This window comes from Bubalus kerabau, chromosome 8 (genome assembly GCF_029407905.1).
Source record: "Bubalus kerabau isolate K-KA32 ecotype Philippines breed swamp buffalo chromosome 8, PCC_UOA_SB_1v2, whole genome shotgun sequence".
Classification (NCBI taxonomy): Eukaryota; Metazoa; Chordata; class Mammalia; order Artiodactyla; family Bovidae; genus Bubalus; species Bubalus kerabau.
Window position 1 is genome coordinate 118,258,664 of NC_073631.1, and position 24,960 is coordinate 118,283,623.

A 24,960-nucleotide genomic window follows, 5' to 3' on the forward strand; every position below is an offset into this window, starting at 1 on the left:
AGAACTTACTTTTCTCATTTCTAAAAAGAGATTATGATTTTAAATTTATTGGCTTTTTAAATATTGCACAGATGTACATATGCAAGTATATGTATTAATATTCATTACATAGCCTTCCAAATCATTTTCTGTACAGGAAATACACACATAGTTGGTGTTTGTATGCTTTTTACAAAACAGAGTTTGTAGTAAACTTACTGCTTTGCAACTCTTGAGACAAGTTTTCCTCAAGTCAACAAATGTATCCCAGATATACTCCCATCTTGGTACCCACTCTCTGTCCTGACAAAAACTATACGATATATGATCCCGCAATCCCAGTCTGGGACATATATCTGGAGGAAACTAACTTGGAAAGACACATGCACCCCAGTGTTCACAGCAGCACTGTTTACAGTAAGCAAAGCATGGAAGCAACCTAAATGTGCAACAAACGAGTGGGTAACAGAGATGTGGCATATACACAGTGGACTACACTCAGCCATAAAAAGTAACAAAACAAAGCCATCTGCAGGAACATGGACGGACATGCAGATAATCATACTAAGTGAAGTAAGCCAGAGGTATCGTGATAACACTTAAATGTGGAATCTAAAAAAAATAATATAAATGAACTTTTTTAAAACACAGAAATAGACTCACAGACATAGAAAACAAATTTATGGTTACCAAAGGGAAGGGGGGGTGACAAATTAGAGGTTTGGGATACAATGTACATACTACTATGTATAAAATAAAAAGCAATTACATTGTTATGTAATATATACATAACAATGTATAAGTAAACAACAAGGATCTAGAACTATATTCAGTATTTTTAACAGCCTATAACAAAAAAGAATCTAAAAAAAAGCATACACACAGACACAACTAAAGCACTCTGCTGTACACCTGAAACTGTGCACCACGGTAAATTAATCACACTTCAATTTAAAAGAAAAACGGTTTAAAATCAGAACTGCGTGGCAGTCCACGGATGGGCGCTTTGTTCTTGCCGACTCTCCTCTACTAGCCTTCTACCTTCCTCTGCTGTCATGAGCATGTCTGCATGTGTATACTGGCCCATTTCTACTGCAAATATATTCTCATCTCATTCCTCACCTTTATAGGCTTTCTTGACCTTTTCCCCCCATCTCCTAGGGGTAAGGAAGCATTCTAAGCCTTTTACTATTTTCCACGCATTCTCCATAGTCTCAGTGATCTCAAGTAAATCACACTAGGGATTGATTCCCAGGTGGCTCAGTGATAAAGAATCGCCTGCCGATGCAGGAGACGAGGGTCGATCCCTGGGTCGGGAAGATCCCCTGAAGGAGAAAATAGCTACCCACTCCAGTATTCTTGCCTGGAAAACCCCATGGACAGAGGAGTTTGGCAGGCTACAGTCCATGGGTCACAAAGAGTCGGACACAACTGAATACACATACATCCTAATCTAAACTCTACTCCCAAATCCTCCAATACTCTAGACATTTCTATCTTGTAGACATCTATGCCAGACATCATCAAGCATCAGAGTGGCTACATTAAACTGTAAGATGGGCGCAGAATACAGAATAATAATAGCCATCCTTGTCCTCAGGAAGACTGTAGACATCTACTTTTAAAACTTTCAATTTAAAAATAAAATAGTCCAGGCATAACGCAGAGGTGAAAAACTTGTCCACTGGTGGTCTACAGATTAAACCTAGCCCACAAGGTATAGCTCCAAATAGCATTTTAGATCTTAATTGAAAATACTTAGAAGTCAAGAGATTTCGCATGAAGATCCAAGTTTTCAGCCTTTGTTGAAAAACCAGAGTATCTAGCAACATCTCACAGTCTCAAGTGGCAGCCATCAGCCGGAACTGTCTCTCAGCGTCTCCTAAGCAAGGCACAAAGACCCCTAGGACTCTTCAGACTGTTTTTACTCACCATTTTCTCCCCAACTTAAGGCCTCAAAGATGTCAGCTGTCACTCTGGAGCTTACAAGCTGCATGCAACTCATTTAAATTACCTACTTGGTCCCTGTAAAGTTTATAATGCCTGGACTATAAAGCCCAAACTCATTAGCCCTGCATTCAAGGACCATCACAGGTTGGCCCCAAACCCCACATTAAGCCTCTGTTCCAGTCACACCCCACCAAGAAAGCACCTTTTACACTTCCCTCAATAATTTTATTCACTCTGCTGCCCCGGAACACCCTCTCAACTTTCTTCTCACTCAATTTAGCTAAATGTTATTGACTGTTCAAGGTATAATTCATGCACTGCTTCCTCCACATTTCTGGGGACCCTTTGGGCCACAGTAAACCTTCTTCCAGATTTGACTGTCCCTCCCAGCATAAATTTGGCACTTACATGCTCTCTGAATAAGGTGTCACATGAAAGATTTTAAAAGTTACAGAAAAGCATTTCTCAGACTTAAACAGTTGCCACATTTGTGCATCATAGTTACCACTATTACTAAATTAATAGCAGAAGCAAAGTCAGACAATTTTCCTGTCTTTTACATGAAGCTTTTTCTAGAGAAAGTGCAAAAAGAGCTGTGTCATTCCTCCTTCTCTTAACCTGTGTTCTTAAGTCCTCTAAATTCTGCAAATGGAGAGACTGACATTGCCAATTACAAATTCAAGATTAATCTTTCTACTGAATATTCACACTAACCACAAGTATACATTTATATGCAGGCCATCACCAAACAGAAGAAAAAAAAATCATCCCTATTTCACTCCACAACTTTTGAACTTACACTGCCAACAAGTTCTGAAAATAAACACTGCAGCACAAACACGATACAGAAAATGTTAAAATAAAGGAGGAAGGGATTAATCTTCTTGTTGAAATTTAAAGACGGGCCAAAACTATTTTTTTTTATAAAAGAGAGGGAGGGAGGATGGGAGGGACACACACAGAGTTTGGAAAGTTTATTCTGTATCAGCTAAAAATTATGTTCAGTCCAAATGTCTCACAGATTAAGAACTATATCAAATGCTGTCAAGGGTTTCACGTACCCCCTCACCAGGTGAGAGCATCTGAAGTTCTCTATAACTAAAAACTAATTGCTTCCATTTTGGAAGGTCAGTGATGTTTCATTGAAGCCCCTCAGTCATAACCACAAATGCCTCAAGAATACAAGGTTGGACAATCGCTCCCTGCCCAGAGGGAATCTGACTCTGGGCTGGGGAATAAATAATATGCAGTTTCGCAAAAAGGTGAAGGAGAAGGAGAGGTTAGAGGAGTGTGTCTTGTCACCCTGCAAGTGACCACAGATCTGGCATGGCAGAATTAACTGACAATAAGAAAATGTACTAAACCACTATCTGTAAAATGAGAAAGCAAATTGTTTTAATACTTTTAAATTTACCTGGAAATCCATGTTGACCAAGTTTACATATTAATAATAATATATCAAATATAATTTGTATTTTAGACTAAAAATGCATTCTGAAAGACGAGAGATTCCATGAAGATGGCCAACAGCAGGGCGACAGCAAGCTAATGAGCCCACCTCAGAGATGAGAGAGGCTGCCATTCCAGGATCAGCTCTTCAGGTAAAGTAAAGCATCTCAGTGCCCATTAAGTGCTAGAGACCAGTAACTACTGAAAATTCCCACATATCTAATTTCGTGAAAAGTAAGAAAAAGAATAACTATCATAAAAGTTACAAATTTGCATCATCTCAAAAAGCACAAACAACAGTGGTATCCCTCAACTATAAACTGCTGTTTTATGAAACTGCATATATTATAACGCAGTGCAGTTTTCTGTTTGTTTTTGTTCTGCTGACTTCAAGTTCACAGCCACAGAAATGAGAACTCTGAGGGGCAGGGGAAATGTGCTTACAAACACAGGACAGCAACAGTCCCGGGCAGCACCGCCATGTTTGCTGGTCCCTTGGAAGACATCGCTGGTTCTGCCTCCCTTTTTTCTACAATAATGCTCAAGGTGACTTTCTAATAACACTAACTGACCTCTGAAAAGAAACCTGGTTCAGGGGGAAAGGAGTTTATTCAGAAAAGGTCAAGGATAGAGCCTCAGAAATCCTATCCCCGCCACCTGCTGCTTCTGTGCCATCCCCATACCACCCCCATGCTGAACACCAACTTTACTGACTTGGTAAGAAACAGGGTGGAATGCTTCCTTGGCTTCCCAACAGAGTAATGCGAATATATAGTCTCAGGAAGAAAAGAACCAACCGAAGCTTCAGGAAGAGTTTCCTTAACCTTAACAAAAATAACTCGAGGCACTGGTAGTGCCTGCCCAGCAGCAGGAGCTTCCGCACCAATGGGAAGACCTGGACCTCTGATAACGACCAAGTGACAGACAGTCCTTACTGCGCAAAAGAACTTTTAGACATGTGCAAACCTGACCGTTCTACTTAGTATTTCCCTATTTTCATACCCACTTTTCAAACTCTGCCTCTAAGATTAATAGCTTCAGTACAAATTTCTTGATTTTAGATTGTAAATATATATGTATTTTTAATTTATTTAGCTGCATTGGGATTTAGTTGCAATGTGCAAACTCTTAGTTCTTGCATGTGGGATCTAGTTCCTTGGCCTGGGATAGAACCTGCGCCCCTGCCCTGGAAGCTTGGAGTCTTACCCACTGGACCACTAGGGTAGTCCTGTATACATAATTTTAAAGTAACGATAGTTACTGTAAAATCAGTAACCGCATATGCTTTTCAAATGTGATTAAAACATAAAAATGATCTAACACTATAAAATAAGAAATATTTACCTAATTATTAAATATCTAAAAATTTAAACTCAAAAGAATGTGTATTTATTAGTCCATAGTTACCTTTTTCTTTTAAACCAAAACAAATACACCAACCTACTTTTAAAAAATACTGCCATAAGGCATCTTCTCTAGGGTAAAACAACCCACTTACTGATCATCTAAATATCACTGACAATTTAAACACGTTTATCTCCACTGCATTCCACAAACATACTAATTTTCATTTCTGAGGTAATTATTTGCAATTCCACATAATTTTAACATTTACAAACCTAATTTACATTTGTTACACATCGGTTTCACTTTCAGGGTCTGCACTACCCAGCTAACTACATGGTCTTTTCTGCATGTATCTTAGTACAGTATGGATTTACACAATTGAAAACCCCTCTCCTTGCCTCCCATTTCAGATATTAGCTTCCATTTACATATTTCCAAAACAACTGGAATATCTATTTCCTTCTTCAAAAGACACACCTAATTTTAAAGAATTCACTAAAAAGTTTGAAGCCATCCAAGTTACTACTAGACTTAATTACCTGTAAGGACCACAGTGCCAGCTTCCAAATTTAAAAAAGAAAACTCTCAAAATTTAGAATTGTTCTAAACATCTTCCAAAGTGTTGAGATTTTTATACTGATGTATTACTGTCATTCTGTAGAAAAGTTTTAATCTCTCAGAGGGCTACCTTCTCCTTCATAATATAAGTGATAAAAATTAAAATAATAAAGTGACAATACCCTAAACCAACCTTTCTCCCGGTGTACTCAGGAGCTGCACTAATACAAATGAGCTCATTGCAATTTCAGGGGAAGTGTACACGTACACATACACACACACACTTGCATGCGCAGGGTGGGAACAATACTGATAGGTCTACTCTTTCTAGGGTAAAAATTTAAAAACAAGCCTAAAACATATAATAATCCAAGATTAATGTTCACAAAGAATGAAATAGTGAAAATGGGAAGTAATGAAGTTAAAACCCTACTGTGGCTTCCTATGTGTTGCTTTAAAGGATACCAAAAAAGTGGCAAAGAAGTTTAAAATTACTTAAACCTGCACCTTCCTTCTCCAGATTTGTTAATACAGGAATAACACTGGCATTTTGTATCAGACACTACAACGCGAGTGATACAGTAACCCCCAACTTTGTATCACAAAGGAGCAAATGCAATACTGTATACATCCTGTACTTGTTTCCCTCGCGATTCGTCACAGCTAGGTAAGAGCTGGCCATAAAATATGGAGGCAAGTCGAAGGCCCTGAGTCGCTTTCACAGTATAAGGACAGCGAAGCAAGAAGGAGCACATACCCAGTCCAGGGCTTCATGGGGCTCCCACAACCCTGTTCTCTGCCTGGGTTCACACTCCTGTTTTTACTATGTATCACCAAACGTTAACAATGCTATTGCTAAATGAATGCACCCCATCCGAAAAAAAAAAAGCCAAACTAGAACAAAAACCCAGAAAATCCGTAAGTGAGCTGCTCTCCGCTGCGTCCGCAGCACCCTCGCACTGGCAGGAGACGACCATATAATGAAATGAGTAAGCACCCGATCCATTCCACAACTCCTAGGGCGGCCACGGACCTGCTCGGCACCCTCGAGAGCCACGAGCGCTCGGCGACTCCCCGGTACGAAATGGCTTTCTGGATTCCACGGGCAAAGTTGTCCGAGAACCATGCTGCAAAAAGGCATTTCTAACAACCGAAAACCGGCGCTGCCCAGCCCCGGGGTGCCGGCTCCGAAGCACCCGAGAGCCGCTCCGGCCCCGCTCACGGCTCGGAGGCGGCTCCTCGAGGCGAGTTCGGTCGCGGTTTCCATCCGTCCGGAGCTGCACCAACGTGCTCCCCACGCTCGGCCGGCGATTGGGAGCGACATTTCCAAAAACTTGGCGCTCGCGGTCCCCGCGCGGCCACCACACGGAGTTTGAGCGGCTCGGGCCGGGCGGTGCGGGCCGGGCGGGGGAGGGGAGCGGCCGTGAGACTTCCCGACGCGCCGGTGAAGCCCCGGAGCCCGAGGCTGGCGGGGGTGGGGAAGCGAGGAAAGTTAAATCCGCGGCCGGCTGACAAAAGCAGCCCGGCTCCGGCTGCTGCTCGCCGCCCGCCGGCCGGCCCGGGGGACCACCTGGCCCCGGCGTTTTGACAGCTCGGCGAGCGCCCGGGGGTGCCGAACGCGAGGCCGGCGCCGCGACTCCCCAGCTGCGCCTCGGGCTGGGATAGCCAACGAGCCGGCGAGGCCCAGCGGCGGCTACGAGAAATTTCTCCAAACACAGAAGCCCCAGAAACCGCGGCGCCGGGGCCCAAACTAAAAAAAAAGTAAAGTGTGGCGGCGGCGCGGGCCGTCGGGGGCCCGGCCGCGGAGGGCGGTGCGGGGCGCCCGCGGGAGGCCGGGCGCCGGCGCGCGGGGCGCGGGGCGGGCGCGCGGGGCGGGCGGGCGCCCCCGGGGCCCGGAGCCGCGCGGCCGGCGGGGCCCCACCCCCACCCCGCGGGGGCGGCCGGGGGCGGCGGGGCCCGGGGCGCGCCGGTGACAGCTCCGGGCCGGCGGCCGCCGCCGCCGCCGCCGCTGGCTCCCGGCCTGGCTCCCTCACACTCAACTTACTTCTTTCTGGCTCTCTGGAAAGGGGAAGCGCCATCTTTGCGAGGCCGGCCCCGAGGTCTTTTGTCTGCGGCTGCGGGGCTCGGGGCCGGGGCTCCGGGCTCCTCGGGGGGTGGTGGCGGCGGCTGCGGCTGCTCCGCGCTCTTGTCCTCCTCCGACGACATCCTAGTCACCAGGAAAGACACATGGATCCCGGTCCTCCTCCTGGGGGGCTCCTCCCGCCGCCGCCGCCGCCGCCGCCGCTGCTGCTCGGGTTCCTCCTCCCCGGCTCAGCCTCTCGCATTTCCCGCAGCCCCGGGAGCAGCAGCAGCAGCAGCAGGTACCGGGAGAGGCGGCAACATGGAGCGAGCAGGACACGCACTCACACACATACGCGCGGGCGCGCGCACCTCGGCGCGCAGGGGCCGGGCGGGGGGCGGCGGGCGGGGCGGCGGGAGGGAGGGAGGGGCCGGGGCGGGGAGCGCGGGCGGGGCCGGCGGGCGGGCGCCGGGCGGTGCGGGAGCGGGCGCGGGCGGCGCCGGGCGGGGCGGGGCTCCTGAGGGGCGGGGGCGGGGGCGGGGGGCGGCCGGCCCCGGGGGTCTCCGCCCGCGCCCCTCCCCCAGGCCGCCCGCGGCGGGGAGGAGAAAGGGGCCGCGGTTCGGGGAGCTGCGGCCCCGCGGGCGGGGGTCGCGCCCCCCGCCGGCGGCCCCTCCCCTGCGCGAGCCGCGTCAGGCGGGGCGGCGGCGGCGAAGTTTTGACAGCTGCTCCAGTTGTTGTTGTGGGTTCCGGGCTGCGCGAGAGCACCGGCCCCTCAGCGCCCGCGCCCGCCCTCCGGGGCTGGGAAGGAGGAAGTTTTGCGGGTGTGCGTGTACCACACACGCACACACAGACACACACACACTCGACAGGGGCCGTCGCGCGAGGGCCGCCGCTGGGTCTGCCCCGAGCGCCCCCGCACCTCAGCCCTCTCAAACTCGCCGCCGGTCTCGCCCACACACGGCCGCCGCGACGCCCCCGCCCCCTCCCCTTCCCCCACCCCGCCGCCCCCCGCGCGCCGCCGCCGCCGCTGCCACTCACGGGGGGGCTCGTTCCGCGCATGCGCCGCCCGCGGACGCGCCGCCGCCGCTGACCTCACCGCCCCTCCCCCGCCCCCGCTCCCTCCTCCTCTGACGCGGCGGCCCCGGCTGCGCCGCGGCTCCGGCTCCGGCTCCGGCCCCGGCCCCGGGAGAACGACAAACTGCGGAGGAGGGAGTCCGGGATCGGGGTCCTGGGGAACGCGCGGAGGCAGGGCGAGGACGGGGGCAGGGCCGCGTCCCCGCTCCGAAGGCGCTCGGCGCCCCCACCCCCCAACACAGCCGCGGACGGGGGCGGGGGTGGGTGCGAGACGGTCGCGCCCCGGCGCGCGGCCGGCCCGGGCTCCCCTTTCGGCGCCCCCGCCCCACCCCACCCCGCCCCACCCTCGGCGGGGCGCGGGGGACCGGCCCGGAGGGACTCCGCCGGGCGCACGTTCAGCGTTCTTTCGTTTTTTTAATGCGCGTCTGTGGAGAGAGAGAAATGGAGTGCAACTTCGTTCTAATCCTATTCCAGGGGTACTTTCGTTATTGCCACGTCGTTTTCAAAATGATCCTGAAAGGGTTTATAAAGCTGTCAGACAAAAAGATGGCATTCTGAGGAATAAAAAGGCTGAAAGACATAATAAGTCAGTAAAAAAAAAAAAAAAAAAAAAACCCGACAACTCGATTTGAACGTTGGGTGAGATGCGATGCGGGGACAAAAATCGAAGGAGTTGTAAGCTGCCTCTTAGAATACGTGAAAAGGATGAAAGAAAAACGGGGCTGAGGGTCAGAAACCTGAAATGGACACTTACTCAGAAAGGAGAGGTACAGATGTGGGTGGGATCCTGGGCTTCTTATTCCAACAGGGATCAACCCTGGGACAATTTGTTCTTGTGAGTTCACTAGCGGAGTGGAAAGACCGTAGATTTGAATGGGGACAAAATACTAAGAACTAGCAACCAACCGTTTGCGAAAGCACAGGGGCAAACTCTCATTTTCCAGGCACACACTCTAGGCCGGACACCCAAGGCATTCTCAGGATTTTCATCAGTTTTCACGACACAGTTCTAGTGTAAGGTAAGAATAATACGCCGTTTTTCCTGCTTCGTCGTTTGCCTTCACTTCCTCCCCAGTAGGCAGAATATAAACTTTCAATTGTGTTTTCTTATTTAGGCAAATACACTTTGATTTCCAGAGCGTGTTCTGACTAAAGCATAGTTTTTTGAAATGAGGACTACAGTAAGAATTTGAACTCCTTCAGGGTTTGGTTCCTGCTGGCTTTTCCACGTTTAATAAATTTACAATTTGAGACTGAGACGCTGGCTTGGTAAATACAAACTTTAAGTGTCTGACTTTGTCTATAGAAATACAACATATACATGACTAATGATAAATGTAAGAAGTTATATATTTATATAATATTATATATAATATATATATTTAATGCTTATTATTACGCTTTTTCCTTTTCTGTACATTACAAACGTACTTTCAAAAATTGGATTATCGATCCAAATGTTTATCTTAAGTACTGCATTGAGAAGAGTCATTTCCAACTGTGTGTTTCATATGCACAAAATTCTACATCAGGGCAATTTACTTCAGAATACTTGTCAGCTCTGGAGAAATTAAGGGTCAGAAATGTGCAAACTGCAAGTCACTCCTGCTGGAGACAATTTTAAAAGGGACTGGGAAGAGAAAAGTGGGCAGGATAAATGGAAGGGTAGAAACAGAGGCTGTGCTTCTAGAAAGACAGAAGATGATGAAGGTAAAGCCGATGTTAAATTTCCATTCTTTTGGCTGCTGTGAGCAGACAGGTGGCTGGGAGCTGTTTTAACAGCACTGATGGGAGGCTCATCAGCTTGAACTTATTGAGGGCACAGCAGGCAAAACATAACCCGGGATGCAGAGGAAGTATTCAAGGAATACTTATTCGACATAAATAAAGGTCTTTCAAAGTTGTTTCCGTCTCTGTCATCCAAATTACACAGTTTTGAGACCACAATGGCAAAAATCCAGGAGGCAGGTAGCTTAGGTAGGTTCCTCAAAATTATAAAATCAGAAAGTCAGCAAGCACCTGGGAAGACCAAATGCAAAAAAAAAAATAGAATGTCTTCTTTCTAATAAGTACACATGTTAAATAGGCACCTTGAAAACAGGGTAGGTATGCAACAGTGTTAACAGCAATGAACTCTACAGGGCTGGACTTTCACTTCTTATATTTCTTTGTATCAGTCTTCCAGAGCAGATGTAGTCTAATCACAAATATATAGTAGATGTTCAAAATGTGGATGGGGAGTGAGGGTTGTTATCTTCAAAAAAGAAAAAGCAACATCTCATGAAACTCCTATAAGCAAAGGAGATTCTAAGAGTCTAACATACAAATGACCGAATAAAAATTCATGGTACAGTAGACTTACTATTGAAGGCCTATAAAATGTCATTGATATGTCTTTCTTTACAGAGCAGTCTTTATCACTTTGGTTCAGTGAACATAAAAGTATTTATGAGGCTTTCCCATAAGTTCACTACTAAATGGTATCCCTCTCTTTTTGTATTCCCATAGTCTTAAATTCCTCAAGGTTTTAGGAACCAAAATTTTATGATTGTGTAAAAAGACCACTAAAATGTAAATTCTAGATCTTATAAAATTTGTTCATATTTTTACTATTAACGTTGCACTTTTAAAAGTTGCAGTAATTCTTTTTTGGTCCTTTATTTTTCAGTGGGGGGAAAATGTTTTTAAAAGAATTTCAGCCACTATGAGTCCATATTTAGTCTATAGTGCATTTTTAAATTTAAAAATTCATATTATATTACATAAGTTATTTCAATAATGTACCTGTGTACATGTACCTGTGTGGTGGAAAAATTAAGGGAAGAAACTGAGAAGGAAATAAACAGAATAATCACCTTCAGAAATAACTTGTGTATCAGAGTTTGAGATGGTCTAGAGCTCATTTTGAAGGAAATGGCAACCCACTCCAGTGTTCTTGCCTGGAGAATCCCAGGGACGGGGGAGCCTGGTGGGCTGCCGTCCATGGGGTCGCACAGAGTCGGACACGACTGAAGCGACTTAGCAGCAGCAGCAGCAGCAGCAGAGCTCATTTTACAGAGATATGCATCTTGCCCTCTAGGGTTCTATACTTTAAACCTGGCACTACTGAACAAGACAACCACAAAAAGGGTGGCAGGCGACTGAAAAATAAACATGGGAAAACACATAAATAGATTAAATATTTACTGTGTACAAGACCATAGTTTTAAAAGAAATGCATCTGGGGATGTGGGGGAAGGGCAGGGATGGGAGAAGGCAGCAGACAGGCCTGTCCAGTGTACACACACATACACTTTCTTAGGTTCCTTGCTGCAGACTACTGTTATTAGCTTCCTATGGCTACTGCAAAAAGCGACCGCAAATAGGCAGCTTAAAACAACAGAAATGTTTTCTCTCACAGTCCCAGTGGCTAGAAGTCCAAAACCAAGGTGTCAGCAGGGCTGGTTCTTCGTGGTGGGCTCTGGGAAGCGTCGGTTCCACGTCCCTCTCAGTGTCGGGGGGACGTGGACGTGACAAGCAGTCCTTGGCTTCCCTCAGCTTGCGGATGCACCTCTCCTACCTGCCTCCATCATCACGTGGCATCTTCCCTGAGTGTCTGTGTCCTCCCTCATGGTGCTCCCCTGTGTGTGTGTCTTCTCTTCTTGTAAGGAATATTAGATTAATGGTCTACCCTCCACCAGTATGACCTCATCTTAATTAATAATTACATCCACAACAATCCTACTTCCAAATGAGGTCACATGCTGAGGTTTTGGGAGAGAATGTGAATGCTGGAGGGCAGGGGTGGGGTGGGAATATTCAACCCAGTATAACCACCGAACAGCCTATATTGATGCCTACCCATCTTAGCAGATCACGGTGTATATTGTTAGAAATTTGTATATGAGTCAACTGCATGCAAGCTCTTCTTGACGCACACAAAAGTTGTTTACATTATTTTACATGGAATCAACTTATCCAAATAAATAAAATCAAAGTGAATTTAACAACGATGGTGTCCACATAGTAACAGAGTTGAGATTCAGTAGTTCCGTGGTTGGTTTGATCTGTGTAGAAGTACATCAAAAAACTTCAGTTCAGAGCTTCCTTGGTGGCTCAGTGGTTAAGAATCCACCTGCCAACACAGGAGACACAGGTTCGATCCCTGGTCTGGAAAGATCCCACAGGCGGTAGAACAGCTAAGCCCATGCACCACAGCTACTGAGCTCTCCTGCTACAACTTAAGTCCATGTGCCCTAGAGCCTGTGCTCCGCAACGAGAGGCCACACCAAGGAGAAGCCCAGGTACTGCAAGAAAGAGTAGCCCTCGAATGCCCCAACTAAAGAAAAGCCCGCGCAGCAACAAGGACCCAGCACAACCAAAAATAAATATGGACATGGAACTTACAGCCCCGCATCAGCCTTCAAGTTGAATTCTAAATTCCTCAGCATGGCTCACTAGGCCCTCGGGAGTCCCTGCCACCCTCCAGCCAAAGTGCTGTTCTTCCTTTCGCGCCACACCTTGAACTCAGGACTATTTTTGGCGGGCTCCAAACCTCACGAGGCTGTCCCAGCCCCTCCCACCCCGCCAGCCCTTGGCCAATTCCCACTTCTCTCCCCCTCTCCCCGCCCACCCCCCTCCCCGCTTCACCTTTCTGTTGTTGTTGTTTTAGTCTGACTCTTTTGCAACTCTTGCGGGACTGTAGCCTGCCCGCCAGGCTCCTCTGTCCCTGGGATTTCCTAGACAAGAATACTGGAGCGGGTTGCCATTTCCTCCTCCAGGGGATCTTCCTGACACAGGGATCAAACCCACATCTCCTGCATCAGCAGGTAGATTCTTTATCGCTGAGCCACCTGAACAGCCCTTCAGCTCTCTTTAGACTTCACCTCACCCTGACCACCATTCTCCCCATAATGAAGGTTGAAGTTCCCCTGGATGCTTCTACAATACCTGTGCTCTCCTCATCACAGCTCTCCTGGCTGGTAATGAATGGCCCCCTTAGCTGTCTGCTTCCCAGCCTAAGTCCACAGGAGACCACCCCTCATGTCTGCCTTATTCACCTTCTACCCCTATGACTCAGCAGAGGCCCAAGAGAGTTGCTGAATAAGTAAAATAAATGGGAAAATGTTACTTTTAAGAAATACAGCTAAGATGATCCCTTCAGTTCAGTTCAGTTCAGTCGCTCAGCCGTGTCCGACTCTTTGCGACCCCATGAACTGCAGCACGCCAGGCCTCCCTGTCCATCACCATCTCCCGGAGTTCACTCAAGCTCACGTCCATAGAGTCAGTGATGCCATCCAGCCATCTCATTCTCTGTCGTCCCCTTTTCCTCCTGCCCCTAATCCCTCCCAGCATCAGAGTCTTTTCCAATGAGTCAACTCTTCGCATGAGGTGGCCAAAGTACTGGAGTTTCAGCTTTAGCATCATTCCTTCCAAAGAACACCCAGGGCTGATCTCCTTCAGAATAGACTGGTTGGATCTCCTTGCAGTCCAAGGGACTCTCAAGAGTCTTCTCCAACACCACAGTTCAAAAGCATCAATTCTTCAGTGCTCAGCTTTCTTCACAGTCCAACTCTCACATCCATACATGACCACTGGAAAAACCATAGCCTTGACTAGATGGACCTTTGTTGGCAAAGTAATGTCTCTGCTTTTTAGTTTGCTATCTAGGTTGATCATAACTTTCCTTCCAAGGAGTAAGCATCTTTTAATTTCATGGCTGCAATCACCATCTACCGTGATTTTGGAGCCAAAAAAAATAAAGTCTGACACTGTTTCCCCATCTATTTGCCATGAAGTGATGGGACCGGATGCCATGATCTTAGCTTTCTGAATGTTGAGCTTTAAGCCAATTTCTTCACTCTCCTCTTTCACTTTAATCAAGAGGCTTTTTAGTTCCTCTTCACTTCTGCCATAAGGGTGGTGTCATCTGCATATTTGAGGTTATTGATATTTCTCCAGGATGATCCCTTACAGGAGTATTTAAGTTTAAAAAAGAAACTATTTATATCCAGGTATACAAGTATACATGGATACTTTGCTACATTTTGTTGGTCTTTACATTTTACTTTGCCATAAGGAAACAAGCAAGTCATCTTTGCCCCCAATAACCAGCATTCGATACGTGACACTCTTCTCAGCGTTACTGGCTTTCAGAAACGGGGCGTGGAGGATAACACCTTTTCTAATGGAGTCTCTAAAATCTAAAAAGGTAAAATAGTTGCCCACGGTCTTCCGAGAACATGGTATGTCCTAAGAAAGACTTCTCATCCAAGATAATATCAAGGGGAAAATTATCACAGTCAAGCATATACAATATGTATCATGTAACCCACTTATGTAAAACTGTGTAAATCCACAACAAATATACATATGTGCATAAAGTAATAATGTTCACCAAAATATAAACAAATACTGTCTCTGGGCTGGGATTCCAAATAAGGTATACTTTCTTTGTTGTTTTTCTTTTTAAGTTGTGTGATGAATGGCTATTATTTTTACAAAAGGAATCAAGTTGCTTTTCAAAGAAAAATTTTTCTCCAAATTTATCTTTTTTTTAGCTTTAATTGTATTTAACGTTCATGTGACCTCCTTTTCCTTTTCTTTATTACTATCCACTTGTCTGTGGAAATATTAAAACAACACTCACCAAACTATCACCAATCCTGCATGGTATAAATCAGTTTCAGAGATCTAGTTTTTAGAAGTTTTCCTTTTTTTTTCATTCGCCATTAAATGAAGTAAAAACAGTTTTTCCAAATGAAAAATGGCTTTTCTCTCTTTCCCTAATCTTTTTTTAAATTATTTTATATCAGAGTATAGCTGATATTGCGATAGTTTCAGGGGGACAGCCAAGGGACTCAGCCAGATGTATCCATTCTCCTGCAAACTCCCCTCCCATCCAGGCTGCCACCTAACACTGAGCAGAGTTCCCTGTGCTGTACAGTAGGACCTTGCAGGTGATCCTTTTACATAAAGCAGTGTGTACATGTCTATACCAAACTCCTTAACGATCCCTTCCCTTCATCCTTCCCGGCTGGTAACCATGCATTCCTTCTCTATGTCTGTGACTCTGTTTCTGTTTTGTGAATAAGTTCATTTGTGTCATTTCTTTTTAGGTTCCCGGATGTCACAGGTCTTTCCCTAATCTTAACAGCTAGGTTCATCACCGCCAGCTAGCACCCCAACACCTAAGGAAGCTGTACCCATGTGGCACCAGTCTCTTTGCCGCACTGGTCTCACATGCCTGCCATCTTTGTGTCCCCAGTACACTGAACTATGAGCTGGATGCTCATAAATATTTGTTACACAGACTAAAAAAGAAGCAATCATTACTCCAGGAGGTGCCACATGCAGAAAGGAAGGAGCAGGAGAAGGAAGAGAGGGAGGTCGGAAGAGAGGGAGGTCGGAAGAAGGGAGCTCAGATTCCAAGGGCAGAGGGGGAGGGCGGCAGGCCCAGCCTCGCTCACTCTGCTTTACCGCCCTCCCGTTCGCTCTCACTCCTCTGCGTCCATGTCTATTACTCTGTCTGCAGGCTGTTGGCCTCTTGCCCTCCCTTGTCTTGACCTGCCTTTGCCAGGTCAGTCACTGTCATTGGGAAGACTTGTCTGTCCTATGCTGGGCAGGTTCTCACTCCTGCAGCTTGAAAGACAAACAGGCCAGCAGACACCTCAAGGAACCTGATGAGGATAAGGTAGCTGAAGAGGCCTGGGCACACAGGTAACTGAGGTGGTTAGGGTTACAGAGTACTGCACAAAAAGTAAACAAAACTGTTTCCTTCTCAAAACAAACAAACAAACCCCCAACCAACCAAACAACAGGAGCCACAGCATTACCCAGAATCTGAAGAGAGTGGGTGTTTTCCTTTGGTTTTCTCTTCTCTGTCCTCATCTGTTGTCTTGAAAGTTTAAAAGAAACTCCGGGGCCGCGGGCACCGGTGTCCTTTCTCTGCTGGACAACAGGCCTGACGGCCGCCTGCCCCAGAGCCTCCCAACTCATGGTCCGTCCTTCTGTGACCTCATTCCCTGCCTGGTTCCGTGTGCCACTCTGTGACTTAATCGAGGTGAGATCTGTTTCAGCACACAAGCTCCAGAGGCCCCGCAGGCTCGTCCCTTTGCAGATAACTCGGGGGGGTGGGGGTGGTTTTAGGGCTGAGGTCTCAGCAGATCACCCTTGTGCCTACTTCTCCAGAGACTGCTTTTCCCTCTGACCCCTGGAGAGCCTTCAAAGATCGCCTCTCTGGGCGCCTCGTGGCTGTTCTAGCGCGTGTGTGCGGCCTGCTGGGCCCCCGCGCGTGCCATGGACCGCAGAGCGCCTCCAACTGCGCCGGAGCTGCCCGAGCGGCTGCCGGCAGAGGAGAAGCACCTGCTGAGCAGCCTGACCGCGACAGACACCTTGGCCCGAGTCCTGCGGCCCTGCTACGGGCCCCAGGGGCGGCAGAAGCTCCTCGTCACCGCCAAAGGCGACACTGTGCTCACGGGGCACGCCGCGGCCATCCTGCGGGCGCTGGAGCTGGAGCACCCGGCTGCCCGGCTGCTACGGGAGGCGGCGCAGGGCCAGGCGGAGCAGAGCGGCGACGGCGCGGCCTTCGTGGTCCTCCTGGCCCAGGCGCTGCTGGCACAGGCCGAGCGCCTGCTGCGGGCCGGCCTGCCGCGCGCCCAGCTCCGCGAGGCCTACGCGGCGGTGGCCGCGGAGACGCTGGCCCTGCTGCCGTCGCTGGCTGTCCGCGCGCTGGGGCCCCTGGAGGACCCGGTCTGGGCGCTGCGCTCGGTCATGAACACGCACGCGCTCTGGCGCACCGACCACCTGGCTGGGCTGGTGGCGCATGCGTGCTGGGCCACGCGGGAGCTGGACGGCGGCTTCCGGCCGGAGCGCGTGGGCGTGTGCGCGCTGCCTGGCGCGCGGCAGGAGGACTCGTGCCTGCTGCCCGGCCTGGCCCTGCTGGGCAAGCCCTGCGGCCAGGTGACCATGGTGCTCAGTGGTGCCCGCGTGGCTCTCTTGGCCTGCGACTTCGGGCCCGCCCGCCCCCTTGCTCCGGCCACCGCCCGGCTCTCCAGCCCCGATGACCTGATCCGGTTCCGGAAAGGCAGCGAGAGTCTGATAGAAAAGCAGGTGGCCCAGCTGGCTGCTGCGGCTAACGTGGTTGTGGTCTCGGGGGACATCGACGAGAAGACCCTCACGCAAGCGGACAAGTACGGCCTCATGGTGATCCAGGTCGCGTCCCGGCGGGAGATGGTTTATCTGAGCGAGGTGCTGCGCACCCCTTTGACGCCTTACCTCGTTCCTCCGCTGGAGCCAGGGAAGTGTCAGAGGGTGTACGGGCAGGAGCTGGGAGAAGCTTTGGCCGTGGTGTTTGAGTGGGAGAGTTCAGGCACCCCTGCCCTCACCTTGGTCCTCAGGGGGGCCACTGCCCATGGGCTGCGGGGGGCCGAGCAGGCCGCCTACAGCGGCATTGACGCCTACTTCCAGCTGTGCCAGGACCCCAGACTGCTCCCCGGAGCTGGGGCCACAGAGATGGCCCTGGCGAAGATGCTCTCGGAGAAAGGGACCAAACTGGAAGGGCCCAACGGCCCCACCTTCCTGGCGTTCGCCCAAGCCCTGCAATCTCTTCCGGAAACTTTGGCAGAGAACGCAGGCTTAGCTGTCCCCGACGTGATGGCAGAAATGAACGGAGCTCACCAGGCTGGAAACTTCCTCATAGGAGTGGGGGTCGAGGGGATAATAAATGTGGCCCAGGAAGAAGTGTGGGACACCCTGATAGCCAAAGCCCAAGGACTTCGAGCCGTGGCTGACGTGGTTCAACAGCTCCTGACTGTTGATGATGTTGTCTTGGCCAAGAAAAGTCCCGCATATCCGCAGGACCCGAATCCTGAACCCAAGAAGAGGAGTGCCCGTCCCCTGTGAGATAAACGGAGCCCTTGGAACAAATAACTGGCAACATCCTTAATAAAGTGGGGTCGCTAAGAAGGGCGCTGCCACCCCAAAAAATGAATGTTTGCCTTGTGTTGCCTCCAAGCTTGGTGCTATTTGAGTCCATTTCTTTAGATAAAAACAACATATAAAGAACCACAAGCAGAGTCCTTCTTGATTTACTTCCTTTCAGATTCTTGGCTTTTTTCGTTTCCTGTTTCTCTCCATCAGATTCTGTTCCTTCCCTCCAAGAAAAGCAAGATTCAATTCCATTAAAGATTTTTAAATTGAGTAACTGGGTTTGGGGAATGTAAAAAAAAAAAAAAAAAAGCAGGTATCTCTAAACTATTTTGAGTATTCTTGCATGAATTCTAATATATGTGAATTTCTATCCAGATGTCACTTTAACAATCTGAGAACATCAGTTTCAGCTTAAAGGAGTGACCACTCATTTCTGTTGTGATTATTTGGGAAAAGAGAGAATATTAAGGCAAAAAAAAATCAATGTAAAAGAAAAAAAATGAGGTGGGAGGCAATACTATTTTTAAAAAGCATCCTTGGCATGTATAACAAAAGATAAGAACACACTCCTTAGAACCACACACAGCTCTGGAGTAGGAGAGGAGCAGTGGGGAGCACCCTGCACCAGGGTGTCCTGGCCAGGCTGTGATTATGACAAGGTGCTGTACTGTGCTGTGCTTAGTCGCTCAGTCATGTCCAACTCTTTGCATCCCCATGGACGCTAACCCTCCAGGCTCCTCTGTCCATGGGATTTTCCAGGCAAGATTACTGGAGTGGGTTGTCATGCCCTCCTCCAGGGGATCTTCCCAACCCAGGGATTGAACCCAGGTCTCCCGCATTTCGAGGCGGATTCTTTACTGTCTGAGCCTCCAGGGAAGCCCATGACCAGGTATCCCTGGGCAATAAAGAGGGGTTTGAGTAGAGCCAGAGCATGTTACCCAAAGCCTTTCCCACTTAGCCGTCTGAGTTTCTCTGCCTCTGGGAAGAGAGCAGCATGTCGGGGCAGAAGTGAGGCGATGGGAGGCTGCAGTCTATTGGAATCAAAACAAAAAAGCTTAAGCATTTGGAGAGAAAACCAAACTCAAGAAACAACTGTCTTACAGCAGGCAAAGATTCTTTGAAACCCGGAAATGAAATCCTGAGAATCTGTTAGTGAACAAAGGATAGTGGATGAAAATGTACTAAAACTAGACTCACTATTACAAACTTCAGATCTATACAACATCCTCCATGGGTGGGTCTGTCCTTGTTTGTCTTCATTATTAAATCTTAGCAAATATAAGTAAATGCTGTCATATTTCTCCCCTGCCCTCAGGTTCCATATTGTTCTCATAGAGTCTCAAATTCCATAATCATAGTGATGATGATAGTTAACTTTGTAAAGCAGTTCAAAAGCACTTTGTACTCATTTAATCATCAAAACAAACTTAGGAGAAAGAAGCTTGTTATTGCTCAGCTTCTGGAGACACAATTGAGCTTCAGAAAAATTAAGTGATTGGGTAAAGTTACACAGTAAATAGAAGTGGAAAACCCATTCTCTTATTCATTATTTTATTGCCCCAATCAAATTCCTCTGTTGTGTTGTTTTCATAGACATAACCCCTATGATTATGAAGAAAGTATGTCTCAAAATGGCCCTTGGAAAACATACAATTAGTGTTTTCTAAATTAGGCAGAAAGCCATAATCATTTTGCAAAATAAATTAAAGATGGCTCTTGCTCACAGAGAACGTTTTAGTTATAGATCCAAGACATACATAAGTCAAATAATGTAACTTAGTATCTTTTAAATGCCCTAACTTTGATACACAAGTGAATTTTTTGATAATTTACTTGGGGAGAAATCATACTGTAACATTACCATCTCCTTTCCCCTAGACAGACAGACATACACACACAGACATACACACAATTATATATTTATATATATATATGTATATTGGAGAAGGCAATGGCACCCCACTCCAGTACTCTTGCCTGGAAAATCCCATGGACGGAGGAGCCTGGTAGGCTGCAGACCATGGGGTCGCAAAGAGTCGGACAGGACTGAGTGACTTCACTTTCACTTTTCCCTTTCATGAATTGGAGAAGGAAATGGCAACCCACTCCAGTGTTCTTGCCTGGAGAATCCCAGGGACGGGGGAGCCTGGTGGGCTGCCGTCTATGGGGTTGCATAGAGTCGGACACGACTGAAGTGACTTAGCAGCAGCATATATATATATATATATATATAAACAGAAATAGACTCACAGACACAGAGACCAGACTTGTGGTTGCCAAGTGGGGCGGGGTGGTGGGTGGGAGAAGGATACATTGGGAGTTTGGGATTAGCAGATGCAAACTATTATATGCAGAATGGATAAACAACAAGGCCCTACTGTATAGCACAGGAAACCATATTCAATATCCTGTGATAAACCATTCTGGAAAATAATATAAATATGTATGTATAACTGAATCACTTTGCTGTACAGCAGAAATTAACACAATATTGTAAATCAACTACAATTAAAAAAAAATTTGAAGACTGATCAAGAATAACCATGAAGGGACTAAATTTATCTGGAATTAACTAAATGAAATATTCTACCAACAGGGAGAAAGGGAGCAGGAAAAAGAAATTTTAAGATCATTTAATTATAGAAACCTTTTCAACACATTGAGTTCGGGGCTTGGAAATTCAAACTGTCTACACATGGAAAGACCAAATGTGGCATTCAGACACTCTAGCACTAAGAGAGTTTGCCTTTGGTTACTATGAAGCTAAGTAAGAGAGACTACAGTGGCAGTCTGTCTGTATCAAAAGGCAGATTTGAGATGCTGTTCTTATTCGTCACACAGGTTAAAAACAAAATCATGGCTATCCCCATAAGTTTTCTTCTCACTGAATGAATGCATCAGAAAGGAGCGGTGGATTCTGGCGAGTGCCTCTCTGAACTTCACTGAAGGCACAACGGAGAACGATTTCATATCCAGATCATTACACATTTTAAAAAACATCTTCACCCCTGTAGTTACCCCAGTATTGTTTCCTGTGCCCACTGACTCCAGAAACTAGCACTGCAGAGACCCCCACTGTGGCTGCATGCCTGAGCTTGCTCTCCAGGGAAGCACCCCAAGCTCTGGCCCAGCATCCCCGCCCCTAACCCCTAGCAGCGAGATCTGCAAGCCAGTCCCCGTCTTGCCTGTGTAGATGCCAAATACTACGCGCTTCACATTTCATTCCTACATTCATTTTGATTGAAAACCTCCTTCTCCCTCAATTTTATTAATGCAATTTGTTTACAGAAGGTGAAATAATCCATTGCAATATTGTCTCATATGAAAAACAGTTTACAAAAAGACCTGAATGTTTTTCCTACATTAGATTTTAACCTGAGAAAAATCTGCACATCCTATAATTTCTGAAACTTAAATAGAAAACATTTCGAAATATACCCAGATGTTACTGAAATTTAGCCTTGCTTGAGATATAATCAACGTATTAGTTTTAGCCATATGACAGAATGATTTGACATAGGCATGTATCGTGAAACAATCACCAACAATTAGCTAACACGTATCGCCACACATAGTTACAAGTTTTGGGGGTTTTTTAATGTGTTTATTTGGCTGCATCGGGTCTTAGTTGAGGCCCATGGGAACTTGCTGCACAGGTTTAGTTGCCCTGCAGTATGTGGGACCTTAATTCCCTGACCAGGGATTGAACCCAAGGCCCCTGCATTGTAAGGCACCCTCTTTTCTGTTGTTGTTACATAAATTAACCCATTTATTACAGGCTAGCAGCATTATCAGATAGTGACGCTCCTACCGGCCCTTCAGTTCCTGCAGTCTCTGACAGCGGCTCTCCAGAGAGAGCAGAGGTGGAGCTGCAGGTCCAGGCGCCGCCAGCTTCTGTTCTCACGCAGGAACCACAGAGCCAAACGCCCCCAGCACGTCTCGTCATTTTGGTTTTGCCACAGAAGGAGCAGGTGTAGTCCACGTGCTGGCTGATTTCAATTTTCCGCGCCATTTTCCTGAGGGAGGCACTGGGACGGGTCCCGCGTTTGCCCGCGATTCTGACCTCCTCGGTGCGTTCCACCATGTTGCGGCAAACTAGGTCCCAGCCCGAGAGCTGTAAGGCGTGCTCTTAACCACCGGACCACCAGGGAAGTCCCTGCCTCTTTGATAATAGACAGGTGGGAGGTGATAGCCCATTATGATTTTCTCTTTAAAAATTTTTATTGGAGTATAGTTGATTTACAATGTTGCATTAGCTTTAGGTGTACAGCAAAGTGTATCAGTTATGTATATCCATTTATCCATTTTAAGATTATTTTCCCATATAGGCCATTATAGAGTGTTGAGTAAGGTTCCCTATCCTATACAGTAGGTTCTTATCAGTTATCTATTGTATATATGGTACTGAGCGAGCAGAGTTATCTATTTTATATATAGTAGTGAGTATATGTCAATCCCAGTCTCCCAATTCATCCCTCCCCTCCCCATTCTGATTCTGATTTACATTTCTCTGATGATTAGTGTTGTTGAACACCTTTTCATGTACTCAAATGTTGGCATTTGTATGTCTTCTTAGAAAAAAATGTTCAGATCTTCTGTCCATTTTACAATTACATTGTTTGTTTTTTGCTATTGAGTTGTGTGAGCTTTTCTTTGAAATTTAAAGTCTGTATTCAGATGTTCAGCATCACACCACAGAGGTCCATCCATAGAGACTGAGGTGTTAATGTCACAGTTTGAAATGATGCTTTCCTATTTCTGTGCAAATGTTTATTTTGCCCTATATGATGGTAGGCACTAAGTAGTAGAGAATGAGAATACCATCAGTGATTTGAAATATAGAAATAGTAATATAATATTTATTCAGAGAAAATATTTTCATTTTACTCCATTTTTCTATTATGTTACAAATTCATTAGATATAATTGCTTTTCTCCTCCTGCCAACATTTTATTTTCTGTGTTGTCTTTTCACTTGGTTTATTTCAAACCCTGAAGCAACCAGTTCTTCATTTCTTTTGCCCATGGTTTCTACTTCTCCATCAGTTTGATGGGCTCTCATCACAACAAGTAATTAATATTCTTTGCCTGGAGTTGTTTTTTTTTTTTTTTTTTCCTGGCAGTTTTAGAAACATGATACCCTATTTTCTCCCCAAGATCTGGATTTCCTTTTCATAAATTACATTTCTTCTCCTTTGGAAGTTCCCTGGTGGTTCAGTGGTTAGGACTCTGTACTTGCACTGTTAAGGGCCTGGGTGCTATCCCTGGTCTGGAAACTAAGATCCCACAAGCCAGGTGGCCACAAAAAAAAAAAAGTTTTTTTTTTTCCTTAAACTTCTCTTCTTTCTTTCACTCTCTTCTGATCTCTTCAGCATTTTACTTTCATAAAGTTTTTCTTCTACTGAACTCTCTTATTTTGAACTTAACTAAATAATGGGTTTCTAGAAGTGCTGACAGCCCAAAATTTTCTTCATTCTTCATAGTAAACTATGGAGAGTTCTAGAAGTAAATGTGGCTCTTTATATTTCAAGTAAGAGTGGGGGACATTTGGATTCAGTATCGCAACTTGAACATTTATTCAGTGCCAACTCAGTGTTAAGAACTACCCAGATACCAGGAATTAACTTGGCCAACAGGCTAGGAATCTCAATCAGGCAAACTTTTCCTTTAGAGATATTAGAAAGTAGACAGAAGATAACTAGAAAAGACATGAGTCACATGCATCTCTTGCTACAGCCACTGACTCATGACACTGGGTAATGATCAGCCTATGGAGTGAGTGAATGAAGGAAGCTGTTTTTAAACCTCCTGGATGGTGTGGGACTTTGTAAACACCCAACTCCCATCTCCTGCTACAGGCAGAGGAACTGAACGCCTCCTCACCTTCCTTGGAATCCACCAGCACACTCCTCAAAGGGAACCTGGCTCCTCAGAGGGACAGTCTTAAAGCCATCTCAAAGCTGCCCTGCAAGCAGAGACCTGCTGATCTACTTGACCAGCTCCGCCTCCCCCTCCCAGGGGTCAGATCTCTGCCCCCTCCAACTCTCTCCCCTTCCTTCCCTTGTGGATATTTCCTCCTATCAGTCTCTTGCATGACAGTCCTGTCTTGGCATCAATTTAGCAGAGGACCTGATCTACAGAAATGTAAGATTACCTTGAAATCTAGATTTGTCCTCCTGAGTGAATGACCTTCCTCTTCTCAAAAGTCACTCCAGGAGAGATAACTTCAGTTTATAAGCAACTACCTCACCAGCCCTCCCCACCCTAACAGCCACTCCCTGCACCACTCCCTAAGGGAACAGCAGTCCACACCTCACACCTCCCCCACTTCACCCAACCAGGCACACCCCTTCCTCATTTGTAAGTATTAATATTCATCTCTTTGAGGCAAGTAAGTATATCTTTTGAATATTGAATATACTCTCCTTTTCTCCTCTTCATTTCTCCTCTTACTAACGTGTTATTACTACATTAATAATAAAATGTCTTGCATAAGAACAGCATTGTTGTTTCTTTCCTGAGCCCTTTACTGGAGAAGGAAATGGCAACCCACTCCAGTCTTCTTGCCTGGATAACTCCATGGACAGAGGAGCCTGGTGGGCTACAGTCCATGGGGTCACAAAGAGTTGGACACGA

The 24,960-nt window shown here is 46.8% G+C and overlaps 2 protein-coding genes, 1 long non-coding RNA gene and 1 pseudogene across 16 annotated transcripts in view; 1 reads left to right on the forward strand and 3 right to left on the reverse strand.

Annotated features, from left to right (window-relative positions):
* KMT2C (lysine methyltransferase 2C) overlaps positions 1 to 8,278 on the reverse strand; it is a 262,313-nt gene extending 254,035 nt beyond the window's left edge. For 13 of the 14 annotated variants that reach the window (XR_008718183.1, XM_055591330.1, XM_055591325.1 and 10 more), the window contains exon 1: positions 7,328 to 7,489. Coding sequence is in view for 13 of the 14 variants with exons in the window: in XM_055591330.1 (XP_055447305.1) it covers positions 7,328 to 7,488 (161 nt within the window). In the remaining variant the exon portion in view is untranslated. Of the gene's footprint in view, positions 1 to 7,327; positions 7,490 to 8,261 lie in introns of those variants that run through there. The other variant, XM_055591334.1, reaches the window with a different exon arrangement.
* A 4,013-nt stretch (positions 8,279 to 12,291) lies between these two features.
* On the reverse strand, positions 12,292 to 12,927 carry LOC129659689 (uncharacterized). The gene is made up of 2 exons (XR_008718185.1): positions 12,803 to 12,927; positions 12,292 to 12,530 (listed from the first exon to the last, which is right to left on the reverse strand). It is a non-coding gene; the product is annotated as an uncharacterized LOC129659689 (long non-coding RNA).
* Positions 12,928 to 16,693: 3,766 nt separating this feature from the next.
* CCT8L2 (chaperonin containing TCP1 subunit 8 like 2) lies at positions 16,694 to 18,386 on the forward strand. Its single transcript, XM_055589427.1, has one exon. It carries the CDS (start codon positions 16,694 to 16,696, stop codon positions 18,296 to 18,298), a length of 1,605 nt encoding a protein of 534 aa, XP_055445402.1. The 3' UTR covers positions 18,299 to 18,386.
* Positions 18,387 to 21,812: 3,426 nt separating this feature from the next.
* On the reverse strand, positions 21,813 to 24,754 carry LOC129659686 (60S ribosomal protein L37a-like; annotated as a pseudogene).
* Between the last annotated feature and the right edge of the window lie 206 nt (positions 24,755 to 24,960).

Bases quoted from the DNA above. Each gene is read 5' to 3' on its own strand.
- CCT8L2 (XM_055589427.1), top strand. From the start codon at position 16,694: ATGGACCGCAGAGCGCCTCCAACTGCGCCGGAGCTGCCCGAGCGGCTG.